The 13,547-nt window shown below is 44.6% G+C and overlaps 2 protein-coding genes and 1 pseudogene across 2 annotated transcripts in view; 1 reads left to right on the top strand and 2 right to left on the bottom strand.

Annotated features, from left to right (window-relative positions):
• LOC125526469 (putative disease resistance RPP13-like protein 1) overlaps positions 1-13,547 on the top strand; it is a 45,047-nt gene that overhangs the window by 13,501 nt on the left and 17,999 nt on the right. The window lies entirely within an intron of this gene.
• Positions 2,181-4,381, bottom strand: LOC125525226 (uncharacterized; annotated as a pseudogene).
• LOC147961872 (uncharacterized) lies at positions 12,523-13,292 on the bottom strand. Its single transcript, XM_087537106.1, has one exon. The coding sequence runs from the start codon at positions 13,274-13,276 to the stop codon at positions 12,836-12,838; it is 441 nt and encodes a 146-aa protein (XP_087393232.1). The 5' UTR covers positions 13,277-13,292; the 3' UTR covers positions 12,523-12,835.

Genomic DNA, 13,547 nt, shown 5'->3' with positions numbered 1-13,547 from the left:
ATGCAGAACAAAATGTATTTCCGTTATGCTAAGTAACGGAAAAGGGGTTATGCCTGGTTAAAAAAAACTCCGTCAAATCTGAAGAAAAAGGGACAAAAGATCAGACAACAGAGAAAAATTTCCACCCAGTTTGTGCATATTCAAGATTTCACGAGGAACAAATTATCGTTACTTCTACTGGTCATCCGAACTTAGTGTCCTGAGGGCACCGTACAGCAGCAACAACAGAGAATTGAGTCCCTCCAGCTGCAGGTTGGTGCTGCATGCTTATATTGTTCTTGCCTTCGTTATCAGTTGACCGTTTTGCCAATAGTCAGACTGTGTCTGTTGTAGCAACTCTAACTAATAATTAAGAAAGAAAAATCTGACTTGAAAATATACAACAGCTAGCTTTTAACACAATTGTCGACTTAGAGGAGCTCATAGTTTCAATGCCACGTTCTTAGGCAGTGAAGGTCCACATTAATGTTACAGTTAATTAACCGAAACATAGATATGACTACCGCCAGGTGAAGCAATGTAGATCGTGTTGTCTTGTAGGCAAGGCGATCACGTCCTAGAGAACTCCAAGCTATTGAAATCACTGTTACTTCGAATTAGCAATGCCGATCTGAACCTGAACAGATAAGGTACAAGTTTAGGCACCAAAGAAGAGTCTTGCAGAGTAGCATTGTCACATTGATAATATTAATCTCAACAGAATCTGCAATATGTGACTGCAAACACTCGCTTCAGTGTGCTTAGATTGGAATTTGTAATAGAAGTTGGAATGCATAGCCAGACATAGACAAGTCACCACAAAGAAATGAGACGTGAAAAACTTCAGAATTGGGACCTTCGTGTTGCAGGAGTTCATATACTATACCTTAGTACTAGTATATATGCACCTAGCAGTATAACAACCTTCTAACTTAAAAAGAAGAAAGAAACTGGAGGTATTGGCAGCGAGAACAAATATACTAGCTGTCATCTGATACATCACATTGGTAATATTGATTATTGATCTCAACTAAAATTCAGAACATGTGACTCCAAAGACTCGCTTTAGTGTGTTAGAATTGTAATTTGCAATAAAGGTTGGAATACATAGCCAGACTGAGGCAAGTCAACATAAATAAATGAGTCATGAAAAAAACTTAAGTGGTAATTCCATGTTGCAGGACAGCAGAAGATCATATATTTCCTCTGTCCGGGTTTATTAGGCCCCCTCGTAATTTTGATCAAACTTTGACCATCTATATGATTTATATGCTACAAAAAGTATTATGGGACGATTTTGCCCACTCTGGACAAGCGGGTTATAGCGCCGTGGTTCGTGATCACCAAGGATCTGTGCAGACAGAAAATCGGGGTGTTTTGGATCATGTGCAAGTCCCAGAAGTGGCTGAAGCCCTTGCCTTGCGCCAGGCCCTTGTCTTCGCCAAGAACTCAGGTTTCCAGAAGACTGAACTAGCTTCAGACTGCTTATCTTTGATACATAAGGTGCAAAGTTCAGGCTTTGACAGACTCCCAATAGGCGCCATCATCAGAGATATCAAGATTAGAGCATCAATCTTTTTATCTTGTAAGTTCAAGCATGTAAATCACTGTAGTAATGAGATAGCCCATGTTTTGGTAAAATCTGCTGAACATGATGCTGGGTCCTGTGGTATAATAGTGTACCTGATGTTATCAGGACCATTGTTTGTAAAAGAAGATTGTGAATGAGTGGAAGGCAGAAAGTGTGCTGCCCCTTGACTAAAAAAAAGAATACTATTGGATTTGTATTCCAAAGAGGATTCCAACGGTATATTTATTGTGACATATTGTTTATGTTTTATCAGTAAAATTTATTGTCAAAGTTTGACCCCAAATACGAGGGGTCCTAATAAACCCAGATGGAGGGACTACTACCTAGGCACCTAGCAGTATAGCAATCTTCTTACTACAAACAAGGAAAAAAACTGGGTGTATTAGTAGAGAAAACAAACACACTAGGTGCTAGTCAGCCATCCAAATACAAAAATGAGTCACAATATGGAAAGAAAATCAGAACTGGGTGTCCCCTCTGATTCAACTTACAGAATGGCTAATACACAATCACCTAAAAACACCTTAAGTTTCAGTCGATCATCTCAACAAATATAATTTGCTTTGAGAGTAGGAGAGCCATGATATGAGGATCTAAGAATGGTGGAGATTTAACACAATAAAGAAAGCTTCCAGTTGCCTACTCCCTTTATTCAAATGAATAAGGTGCACACGCATTTCGAAATTGAACTTTGACCATAAATTAGACCAATCAAATGTGAATTGTATGTGACAAAAATTATACTGTTGTATTCATATTCGGAAGAAGCTTTCAATGGTGTAACTTTTAAGTCATAAAATATATATATTGATTTTCTAATTTCTGGTCAAAGATGAATTTTGGAATGCATGCATGCCTTATTCATTAGAATGGAGGGAGTATGTGATAAGCACTTCCTTGATCTTATGAGGTTCATTTCAGATAAAAACAACATCGCGGAATCTAGTTTCAGTGGCCTGTGAGCACAAGGTATTCTTATTTAGAGCAGTGACTCAGGATCTTAGTTGTGACCATACCAGTTATGGAGGTTTATCTGAAAACAGGACACAAGATAAAATTATACATGTGAAAATGACTAAATGAGAGCTTTTCTGACTCCTTATACCTATCAAAAGAGAAGTGTAAAAATGAGCTCTGCTTGACTAAATGAGCTCTGTTAAACTGGATCTACTCTTGCATTCCTTCGTTTCCCTGGCCATCAAAACTACTACTCGAAGATGATTATCAATGATCTAGTGTTTTTTGTGATTCCATCAGGACTCATGCATAAGCTACTCATAGTGTGCAAGATTCTTTCTCTTACTAATCTCATTCTCTTAAAATAGCAATCAGAACAAACAAGACAACAATTCAGGACTATGTTCCATATTTTTTCCATGAGCCCAAGAAAATAAATACACTAAATCAACCAAACCAGAATTGAAATTGCAAAAAAAACACTCTCAATTAGACAATCTGTCTGATAATTATGATGGGAAGGAAATAAACATGGTGCATAGAAAGTTTACCACTTCATATTGTCCTTGAAGGCAACAACGATGGTGGGAAGTTTGTATATACGTGTGGCGGCTCAAACAACAAAAGTGGCTTACATTGTTTCATACAAACCCTCTGAAGCTGAAACGTCTTGACGTCTAATGAGAAATATCCATAGAGTGTATTCTCCAGAGATGAGTTTGGCAGTGTTTCTGTCCTCGTCAACAGCAAATACCTCCCTGTTGCACCTCTGATAAAATATTTGTAGCCAGAATCTAGTGAGATTGTCTTCTCCATCTGCCACTCGCTGGGACTCTCGCCTTTGTTCGACGCAATGGTATAGCTGAGGTCAGATGCAATTTCACCATGCAAACCAAACATCCCAAGTCTGCCTTCCCCTGCCTCCACAATGGCTACACCTTCCGTGCTCCATTTTCCAGGCGGGAGGTCAACAATGGAGAACTCCATCATCCTGGTATCAAGCATTAGCAACTTTTTCCACCTGAACATCACCCAGTCGAAGAAGAAGCAGCCATAAGCATAATGGCTTTAGACAAACGGAGAGGGGGACTTTGACATCATGGAAGACTCGCGCGTGCTAATGGCCAAATCGCTCCATCCCTTGGATAGTTGGATGCAGCAATTCTCCATTGTCCGGTGCAAGAGAAGACCAAGGCGGCCACCCTAGTTTTGTAGCGCGCGAACCAAATCACTCTGAATGCGGTATCTTCCTCCACCGCCGCCTCCTCCTCGCTGAGGGGAACGAGTAAAGGCACGCACCGGGGCCTGCGAACCATGGAGTCCAGAGAAGCGGCTAGGTAGTCAGGTACTGAGGGAAGCAGGAGATACCGCCGGTGCAAGGGATCGCATACCACAAGCTCCGTGAAGTTCGGGGGCTCCTCGCCCTTTTGGGGCCCAGGGCGGAGGAGGACGCGGCCGTCGCGGATGTCCTGGACATCACATCCCAGCGGCGGCGGGAGGGGAGGAGGGAGAAGGTGAAATCGGCGAGCGCACGGGCGGTGGGAGCGGAGGGGTGAGGCGGCAGGGCTGGCTGGAAGCCGTCGCGGTCGAAGAATCCGGGAAGTGGTGGCGCGTGGAGGCAGCGGAAGCGGCGGAGGAAGGAGCGGTCGGTGGAGATTCGGCGGAAGGTGGTGCAGGCAGCAGATGCGCGGGCGAGGTCTTGTGGGGTGGGCAGCCGGAGGAAGATCTCATCCAGGAGGTGGTCGGGGATGTCCGTCAGAGGCGACGCCAATTTCTTCTTGCAGGTCGCCATGGGCGTGGAGGCCGGCGAGGTAGGCCGGAGCAGTCAGCCGCCGGGAAACCCTGGACGGGATGGGAAAGGGAGGAGACGTCGGTGCGTGCGTGTAGGTCGATTGATTGATTGATTTTCCTTCCTCGGGCTGGGCCGGTAATAGCAAGCCCAGTTTGTCAGGCCCGGCTTAGCCAAAAAGAAATACAAAAAAAAGTGGTTCAAATTTTCTCAAAAGAAGAAGAAGAAAAAAGTGGTTCAAACTCGACCTGCATTTTATTCTACTAAAACATTAAAATTACCGAGCTTAATTAGGATTTCTACTGAGATCCTCTACACCAGCGTGCACATTCGTGTGACAACGAAAGCTTTTTATGCTAAGTACTGCGATTACCTCAAGGTTCCATATCCACGTACGTACCCTAATTTCATACTGCATCTTCTCTGTTTATAAGGCTCATGCATATTCTGTATCGGTAGTTTGACAAACGTAATATGCATCTTCTCTGTTTAAACATATGCAATGAGAAAACTCAAACGTCATATGTTCTGATGGTATAGTTTTCTATATACAGTACAATTTATATTACATTAATAAAACCGGCAATTTAGAGATACACACAGTACCTATAAACTGAAAATGAGGGCATATCAAACAACCAAACGCAGCCGACAATACCTATAAACTGAAACTGGCAATTTAGAAGCCGAACCAAACGCAGCCTTAAAGCTTTGCAAAGCGGCGTAAACAAGCGATGGAAACCGGCCCAGCCATACAAAAAGTCGGTAATGTTTTCGGTAAGCGGTGCAATCAAGAGACGTACGGTCGAAAGACCAAACGTGCTCTAAGCTTAGCTTTCTCTTGTACAAAAGATTTTGTTTTTCAGTTTACTGTTCAAAGGAAATGAAAAGGATTTGTTCGACGGGAAAGAAACAGTGAGCTTGCGTCCAACTAATTTACTTTCAAAACAGAGAACCCAACAGCTGAACAAAAAGAGGAAACGATGAGCACACCAATAATACATCCGCTCTGGAACAAAAAGAGGAAACGATGAGAACACCAATAATGCCTCTGTAGAAACAAGTCTTGCAGGCCCCATGCATTTTGACACCTCTAGTGTGTTGTCATGTTTCAATTTTGTTAGTCCAACATGTTCTCTGCACGTGCACACTAGGGCCGGTCATCAGTCCAAGTGTGAAATATTTTTAGCCATCAATTCCATCATGAAACTTTTTGTCACTTGTCAGATATTATAGCAACTCTAAAAATTAAGGGAAAAAATTGACTTGGAAATATATCTTCAAGCTAGCTTTACCACAGTTGCAGACTGATACGGACTCTTAATTTCATCACCAAAATCGTGTACAGGGAAGAGCCACATCGATGATTACACTCACCGAAGCTAAACGTAGTATGAAACGAGAACGGCATAGACATAACCACTGCCAAGTGAAGCTCTGTAGATTTTATTTTATTTTTGACGCAAAGGGCAAGAGTTCTGTAGATTGTCATTTGCCACCTTGTAGGGGCAACGCAATCACATCTGCGAGATTTCCACACTATTGACATCGCCATGACAAGATCAATTCGAATCAAAAACTCTGATCTGATTAAGACTCCGCTGAATCTCTACTTAAACAAATGTACACGGGGGTAATCTGGAGCCTCCGATCTAATCATCTGGTAAAATCCAATAGTCTATATTTCTCCTATGGTCTGTTATCTAATCTCACGGCTCAGATTCAATGTTCTGCCGGCAGACGCCCAGGTCCGGGTTCAATCCGCGATGGCTGGTGGAGGAGGCCAAGAGGGACAGCTCGTGGAGTTCCTGAACTGCATGGACCGGATCCGCAACTACGAGCGCTCCAGTCTGACGCCCGGCGCGGGGATCGACTCCGACGACGGCTTTGACCGAGGCCGCACGCGCCGCCTTCTCCACCGCTTCGGTGAGTTAAGTGTGGCCCGTGATAGACAATCATAATTCTTATGGTGAATGGGTAATGGATTTGTTCCACTGCAAGTTATTATTGTGTTCGTAGGCTGTCCATATCACCAGCACCAAGGGGAAAGATTCGACTGCCACGTTCCTATCTAATATCAGGAGGGAGCAAGGATACAATGTGGGCTGTTATTCCAGGTATTCCACCATACCACCAAGCTCCATGTATCATTTAATCCATTTGGTAGTAACTAGACGACACAATCACGGGAATTATATGGTGCTGATGTCTATGCAGTCCACACCTTCTAACAATCCGAGAGCGCATTACTGTTGGACAACATGGAGGCCCTGTTTCAGCTGCATCTTTGAGTGATTTTTTTTATCTGTCCAAGGAAGCTATTGATGAATCAACCGAATCAGAAAATGGATCCCTGGCATAGTTTGAGGTATATTTTTCAAACTTATTTTTAAGTTGCAAGTTTAGTTGGTTTTTGCTTTAATAAAATGATGATGATGTGTACTAAGATATTATTTTGTCTGCCCCAAATGAGAGCCTATACAACACCAATAAACGATAAGCATGACAAGAAAAATAGCAAAGGTACATAATCGATTTTCCTTCAATAGTTTGCATCTCAACTTACTGCATTGAACATTACAGGTTGGAAAAAGAGTGACCTTCCATGATCTCATATAATTTTCAATTGTAATGACAAAATAAACGGTAAATTCGGGATCCACTGATGGTTTTTGCTCCTGTACTGCATGTGGTTATATATCTACCTTGTATTGTATCTCTTTAGAAGCAGCGGAAACTGGGAAGAAAAATGTATGACACAATAAGAGATACTTTTAGAGGCAGTACAAACAGGTTCCCCTTGTATATCTCTTTCTACCTTTGCCCAAACATACATTTACAGAAAACAAGTGTTGAACGAATATTTATTAGTTACCTTTGTATATTTATATTTCTAGCAATCATGAGCACAACAAATCTTGGAACATGTACTGGCAAGAGAGGACGAAGTGAAGAAAAAGGATATTGTTCAGAAAACCATTTATATACTGGAGTGATCAACTACATTCTTTTGCACTTTCCGTTCCATTATATGAATCCATGTCCTACATGTGTATATTACCAATTATCGGACTTCTAAATTAGCAGAATTACATCTTGAATTAATCAACGGGGCATCATTTTGGACTACTCTTCTTAACTAAGACCAGATTTAAATGCCCTAGAGGCCTTAACACTAGGATGACATAATCCTTTCAGCATCTAACAATTACTAAAAAAACTGAGAAAACTCCAGTTATGGTGAAGAATGGATGAGCCTCTCATGGAGTTATTTGTTGTTATGGAGCTGCTAGAAGGAGGGCGCGAGAGGGCCGGCCGGGGGCCTTTTGCCCATGGGCAGGCAAGATGGAAGGGATTTCCTTCTTAATTCTTGTTTGATTAGATTGATACATCTCCTCTCTTTATATAGAGAGGTTTTGACTCCCAAGCAAGGCTTACTTGACCCCTAAACAAGCGACCCTTATCTCTAATTAACCCTAAGACTAACGGGCTATACTGTCAGCCCAGGCCCATTAGGCCCATTACGTGCTCCAACACTACACCCCACCTGGACATGCAGCTTGTCCTCGAGCTGCAGCCTAACCAACTTATAACCATGACTCGACGCAACACAAACCTAACACCTAAAAACAAGCATTTTACATCTCGTCTTGTTTTATTACTCTCAACCTGAAATGGACTGGAACGCTTTATTTTGGACCCCTTATCAAAAAGTGGACACCATCCGCACATCGGACGTGCACGTGTACAGCCACCTGGATCCCATGGACACCACCTGGACAAAAGGAGTGCATGTGTATGGCCACTCCCAAGCAAGAGCGACCAGTAGAGGCGCCCTCGCGGCAGCAGGTGGCGGAATGCAGTGGTGCTACGTGGTGTGCTCCTGCCGGTGACACCCTGCCTTCTCCCCGTCGGACGACTGTTGGTCTGCACCGCACAGGGAAGAGTGGAGGGCTTGCGATGGAGAATGACGAGGAGGGGTGCGCCCCCCAACCGCCGATGTCGCGGACTCTGAGGTCGCTGCCCGTGGGAAAAACAGCATGCCCACTTCCCGTGGGGGAAACCGCATGCCAAGACCCCTGACGCAGCGGACGAGATCGAGGTCCTTTGCGCAGCGAAGGGCAATTTGAAGGAGCGGCAGCTGCAGACCACGCATCTCCCGCACACGCCGACGCGCTAGGAGGCCGCGCGCAACAGCCTGCAGCCTCACTGCCACCGACACGTGGCGGGTAGTGATCCAAGCCGGAAGCGGTGACGGCGACGGCGGGAACTTGATCTGCTAAATTGGGACGCCCTAGGGAAGCGGTGATGGCGACAGCGGGAACTTGATCGGGTGGATCGGGACTCCCGCCGACGCAGTCGATGCAAGGCCGGAGCTGACCGGCGGTGGCTGCTGCAGCGGAGCGCCGCGCGCGGCGGCTGCCACTGCAGCCAGGGCGGGGCGGTGGTGGCAGTGGATGGCAGCTGCAGCGGCCCGGCGAGCGCGGCGGGGACGCCCTAGGGTAGCAGAAGCGGTTGCTGCGGCGGAGGCCACCAGGTGCGACGGCTCCCACTGCAGCCAGGGCGAGGTGGTGGTGGTGGTGGATGGCAGCTGCAGTGGCCCGGCGAGCGTGGCGGAGGGCGCCTGGTGCGGCAGCTGCCACGGTGGCGCGGTGGCGGCGATGGGTGGCGCAGCCGGGTGCGGCCCGTAGGACCCGGCCAATAACAAGCGGATCTCCTGGACCGCCTAGGTTAGGTCCCGCAGCGCCCCGGACACCTCCTCTGGGGTGAGGACGGCGGGGGCGGGCGCGACGGAGGATCCCGGCGCGGGCAGGAGCGGGGCGACGTCGTGGTGGTCGCCGGAGGCGACGAGGTGACCAGCAGCGGAAGAGACGAGTTGGGCAGCAGTGAAGACATGATCGAACCGAAGCTAGCTGATAGCAAATTTTTATGGCGCTCCTAGAAGGAGGGCGCGAGAGGGCCGGCCAGGGGCCTTTTGTCCACGGCCGGGCAAGATGGAAGGGATTTCCTTCTTAATTCTTACTCGATTAGATTGACATCTCCTTTTTTTTATATAGAGGTTTACTTGACTCCCAAGCAAGGCTTACTTGACCCCTAAGCAAGCGACCCTTATCTCTAATTAACCCTAAGACTAACGGGCTATACTGTCAGGCCAGGCCCATTAGGCCCATTACGTACTCTAACATTTGTATTTCGAGTTCTATCACCACTCGATATTTTCTTGTTTCGGTATTGTATGCAGCTTTGTTTCATGAAGATTCTTTTCCATATTTTTTTATCTCACATTTGAAGGTGTTGGCAAGTAGGCGGCTCTAAATCTTGCCAATTCCATATCTAATATGCATGAGCATGTGTTCTGGAAAACTAAGGTTACATGCATAATTACCTAATCATTTTGCAATTCTGAGTCAGATGCGTGCATTTGGATTGGATATTGAAGCGAGTCCGCCATTTTATTACTCTGAAAGAACTATACAGTGATATTTGGTTATTGCTTTCAGTATTAGAGAAGCATCCAAACTGAATTGCATGGCTTACTATATTGTTATGTGACATTCCTTTATGCCATCGTGCCATACTATTTATTTTGAGCAACCTTTTTATGCTTATTTCTTGGACAGTTTTTAGTGTAATCTCTAGCACCTCAATATACGGTAAACAACTTCAAGCTTGGGTATTTTTTGTTTCTCATGTTGTATTCATTTTATTTGCTCTGTTACTTTAGCAATCAATAGAATGAGGAACAAGCTCCAGTTAGTCTTGTGTAAAAAACTAAAAACTGATGTACAAATGTGGACCATGGATTCCTTATTTTGTCTGTTTCAGACTTGGGATCGTATGGAAAAGTGTGGACTATGGATTCATACCAGAACTGGATTGACCATGCCACATCTTCACAAACGAGTCATGGCGTCGGCAACAATATTCAAGATTTCATGTTCCCTTCATATCCAAGCATCACTCTTAAAGGCAATATATGCAGGTTCATCATTCATGCGAGGGATATGAAAGATAACACAAAAGAAAAAGTTGTTTATGCCAATGGATCATCATAATTGGGGAGGAGTGTCGTGTTGGTTTTATAAATCCTGTAGCATCCTTCTATTCGCAATTTTCTGTAGTTTTCTGTAGTACAAAGATTTAGTACAACTTTGTACTAAATCAGTGACAACTACGATGGATCGGAGGGAGTAGTAGATAACACTGAGGTGTGATCATTAGATCACAATAATAATATTTCAAAAACAAGCATACTCCTCCCTTGTATGATTCAAAACATTTTAAAACTGGAAATACTTAACTATTTGCTCTTACAACTTGCAGACTGGAATATGAAATTGTATTATGCCCAAGGTACTTTTACATAAAGAAGTGTGACAAAGAATAGTAGTTCCTTAGTTCCGAACAATACAGGCAGGTAATGTATGGATCCATTGTACATTAACATTTTGGTCTTCTTTTGTTTTGCTACACCCAAACAGAGATGCTACAACAATGTATACATTCATTGGTTACTACCACATCACATAGTATTTGCACTTACCTGCTCCAAAGAAACAATCAACACTCAAATTTGCATTCGTTGTAACGAGAATAAAGAGAAGGTCGCTAAACACGAGTAAGCAGTACATTTTGCTAAGTAAGAAACCCCCCTTCTCAGGAGCAGACATCTCTCACTATCCCTTCCGACTACATATTCAGACATAAATGCACTCAATTTATCAAATTTAAAAGTGAACTGTGGAGCACAAATAAGAACAGTCTTTGCTTGATAAGATGTCATCCAGGGAAAGTGTCAACATTCATTGCACAGGTAGTGGATAATGCAAGACCCGTCAGATAAAGAATAACATCCTGAAAGATCTGAACCAAATGAACGTGAGAAATATAACTCTGGTTATTGAATAGTCCATTCGCGCGACAGAAATAGCAGAGGTATCCAAACCTGAACATTCGATCTTCTTGCTCTAGGCAATGAAAAGAAAATTTAGAGCACCTTGCTGCAGATGTAAATGAGCTTGCAAATTATACATCAAATGCCCTGTTTTGACGATGGGAAATACGCAATGTTTTAGTCAAGAAAATCAATATAGAGTGAAGAAGGAGCTCAACTCATTCCGCGACTTCATCCCAGCTTTTCCATGCACTAAAGCGGAAGAAAATTTAACAGGATTTCATAAATAACCTCATTTCCAACACATGCGTTCAACATGAGTGCGTGGTCATCATACTGCCGAATTTAAGGGCCTACTCCTATCATGAGCTGCAGGGGCCTACTACTATCATGAGCTGCAGGGGCAAGGAAGTGTTTAGTTACCTACAAGAAGATGCAGGGTACGTAGGTCAAATTTCAGAGGGTCTTGTACCCTGCAGATGCCTTGTTCTCTGGTGTCATGCCTAAAGCGGATGCCCGGCGTGCATAAAACATGTCATGGTGTTGTCTGGTTTGATTCATCAAACACATCTCTGTCTCTACGTACCTTGATCACATGCCTTGTTCCAGATCACCTCATAGCTTGATCAGATGTCACAACAGCAATCAAGCAAAAAGAAAAAAGAAAAAAAACAGAGGCATATTGTGTTTGTGTGTATCTTGAAGTGAGACATGTTTATTCTGTTGCGCTGAAAAGTTCACATGCTTCTCTTGTGGAGGCAATTGGGAAATCACAGAAAGAAATTATAAGTCTACAATACATGGAGAAGAATGGTTGTGTCATCAAGCGAAATGAAAGGAGAAAAAGAAATTGTGTGGCTGAAACAATCCAACCCAGCAAGCAGAGAGAAGCTCAGAGACAATGACACATTGCATCAGGAACAAACACATATCTCAGACGAATTAATGGCTACCAGCTGGTTCAGGAGGTCACAATAATATTACTCCCTGCGATCCAAAATAATTGCCGGTGATTTAGTACAACTTTGTAGTAAATTAAATCAGCGACAACAACAACTATGGATCGAGAGGTAGTAGTAGATAACACTGAGATGTGAACCTTGGATCACAATAATAATTTTTCAAACAAAACCTAGACTTATGTGACTGCTTTGATGTAGATGTGGACATGGAAACTAGGAGAGAAATAGTAATTCATTCAAGCTGGCAATTGAAAGGATCTTAAACCTGAGAGGGTTTGCTTGCTCCAGCAAAATCACATGGGCAAACAACACAACATATAACAATGTACAGCAACCAGCAGGGCACAGAGAAGCTCAAGAGAAATCTCATCACATTGCATCACCAGAAACAATCTCATCACAGACGAACAGCATACCATCAGTAGATAACATATAGATACTACTACTAGATAGATCATCAGTCTCACATTGCATTGCTTCATCGGTGCGCAACAATAGCATCAGGGTAGGTGGATCAATCCCACATATGTCCACAGGATCAACTAGAAATATAGATAGATAGATAGATAGATAGATACAGGGTTGGTAACTGGCATAGCATTGCTGCATTGGTGTGATGAAGCTCTCCTTCTGACCCCATCAGCATCTTGAGGGGGATTTGATTAGGCCCCCACCAAGAAGGGCCAGCGAGCATTGTTGGCCTGCATTTGCTGCTCCAACTGCGCCATGACGTCGTCGAAGGTGGTGTTCGCGTCGTCGTCCTGCGAGTTGTAGCCGTCAGAAACGTCCTCTTCCCCGTACAACGGCCTCAAGGATTCCATCCTCGCGACGAACGCCAACAACTCCTCGTCCCGCTCCAACACCGGCTTTCTCTTGGAGCCACAGCCCGCCCCCTCCTTCTCCGCCTCCGCCTTGGCCTTGAGGAACGCCTGCTCCTTCTCCAGCAGCTCCATGAACTTGATGAGCCCCTCCTCCGTCGTGATGGTCTCCACCTCCACATTGGCCTTGATCGTCGCCACCTCCGGCTTGGCCTTCTTCGCCTTGGCCTTGAGGACCGGCGCCTCCTCCTTCTCCGTCTGGAACGGGGTCAAGGGGAAACCCATCGCCGGATCCGCTCCGCTTCTCTCCTCTCCTCTCCTGGTTGGTTGTGGGTTTGCGGGATTTCTCTGTCTCTCTCGCTGAATCTTCTTCTGAACGAAAACGGGACAAGGCGGGCTATATATTTCCAGGCGAACCCTGGGGTCGGAGTCGGGCCTCATCTCCGGAACGGTCTCTTCTTTTTTTCTTTACGCTGGGCTGGGCCCCATCACTTCTTTCTTTCCACTAGCTTTTTATTTGACAAGATAATTCAGACTAGCTTTGTTGCGGTAGTCA

The sequence above is a fragment of the Triticum urartu genome, chromosome 7A (assembly GCF_056163025.1).
Source record: "Triticum urartu cultivar PI428250 chromosome 7A, HENAU_Tu73, whole genome shotgun sequence".
Taxonomy (NCBI): Eukaryota; Viridiplantae; Streptophyta; class Magnoliopsida; order Poales; family Poaceae; genus Triticum; species Triticum urartu.
Note: the sequence above shows the minus strand (reverse complement) of the source record. Positions and strands in the feature narration are given on the sequence as shown.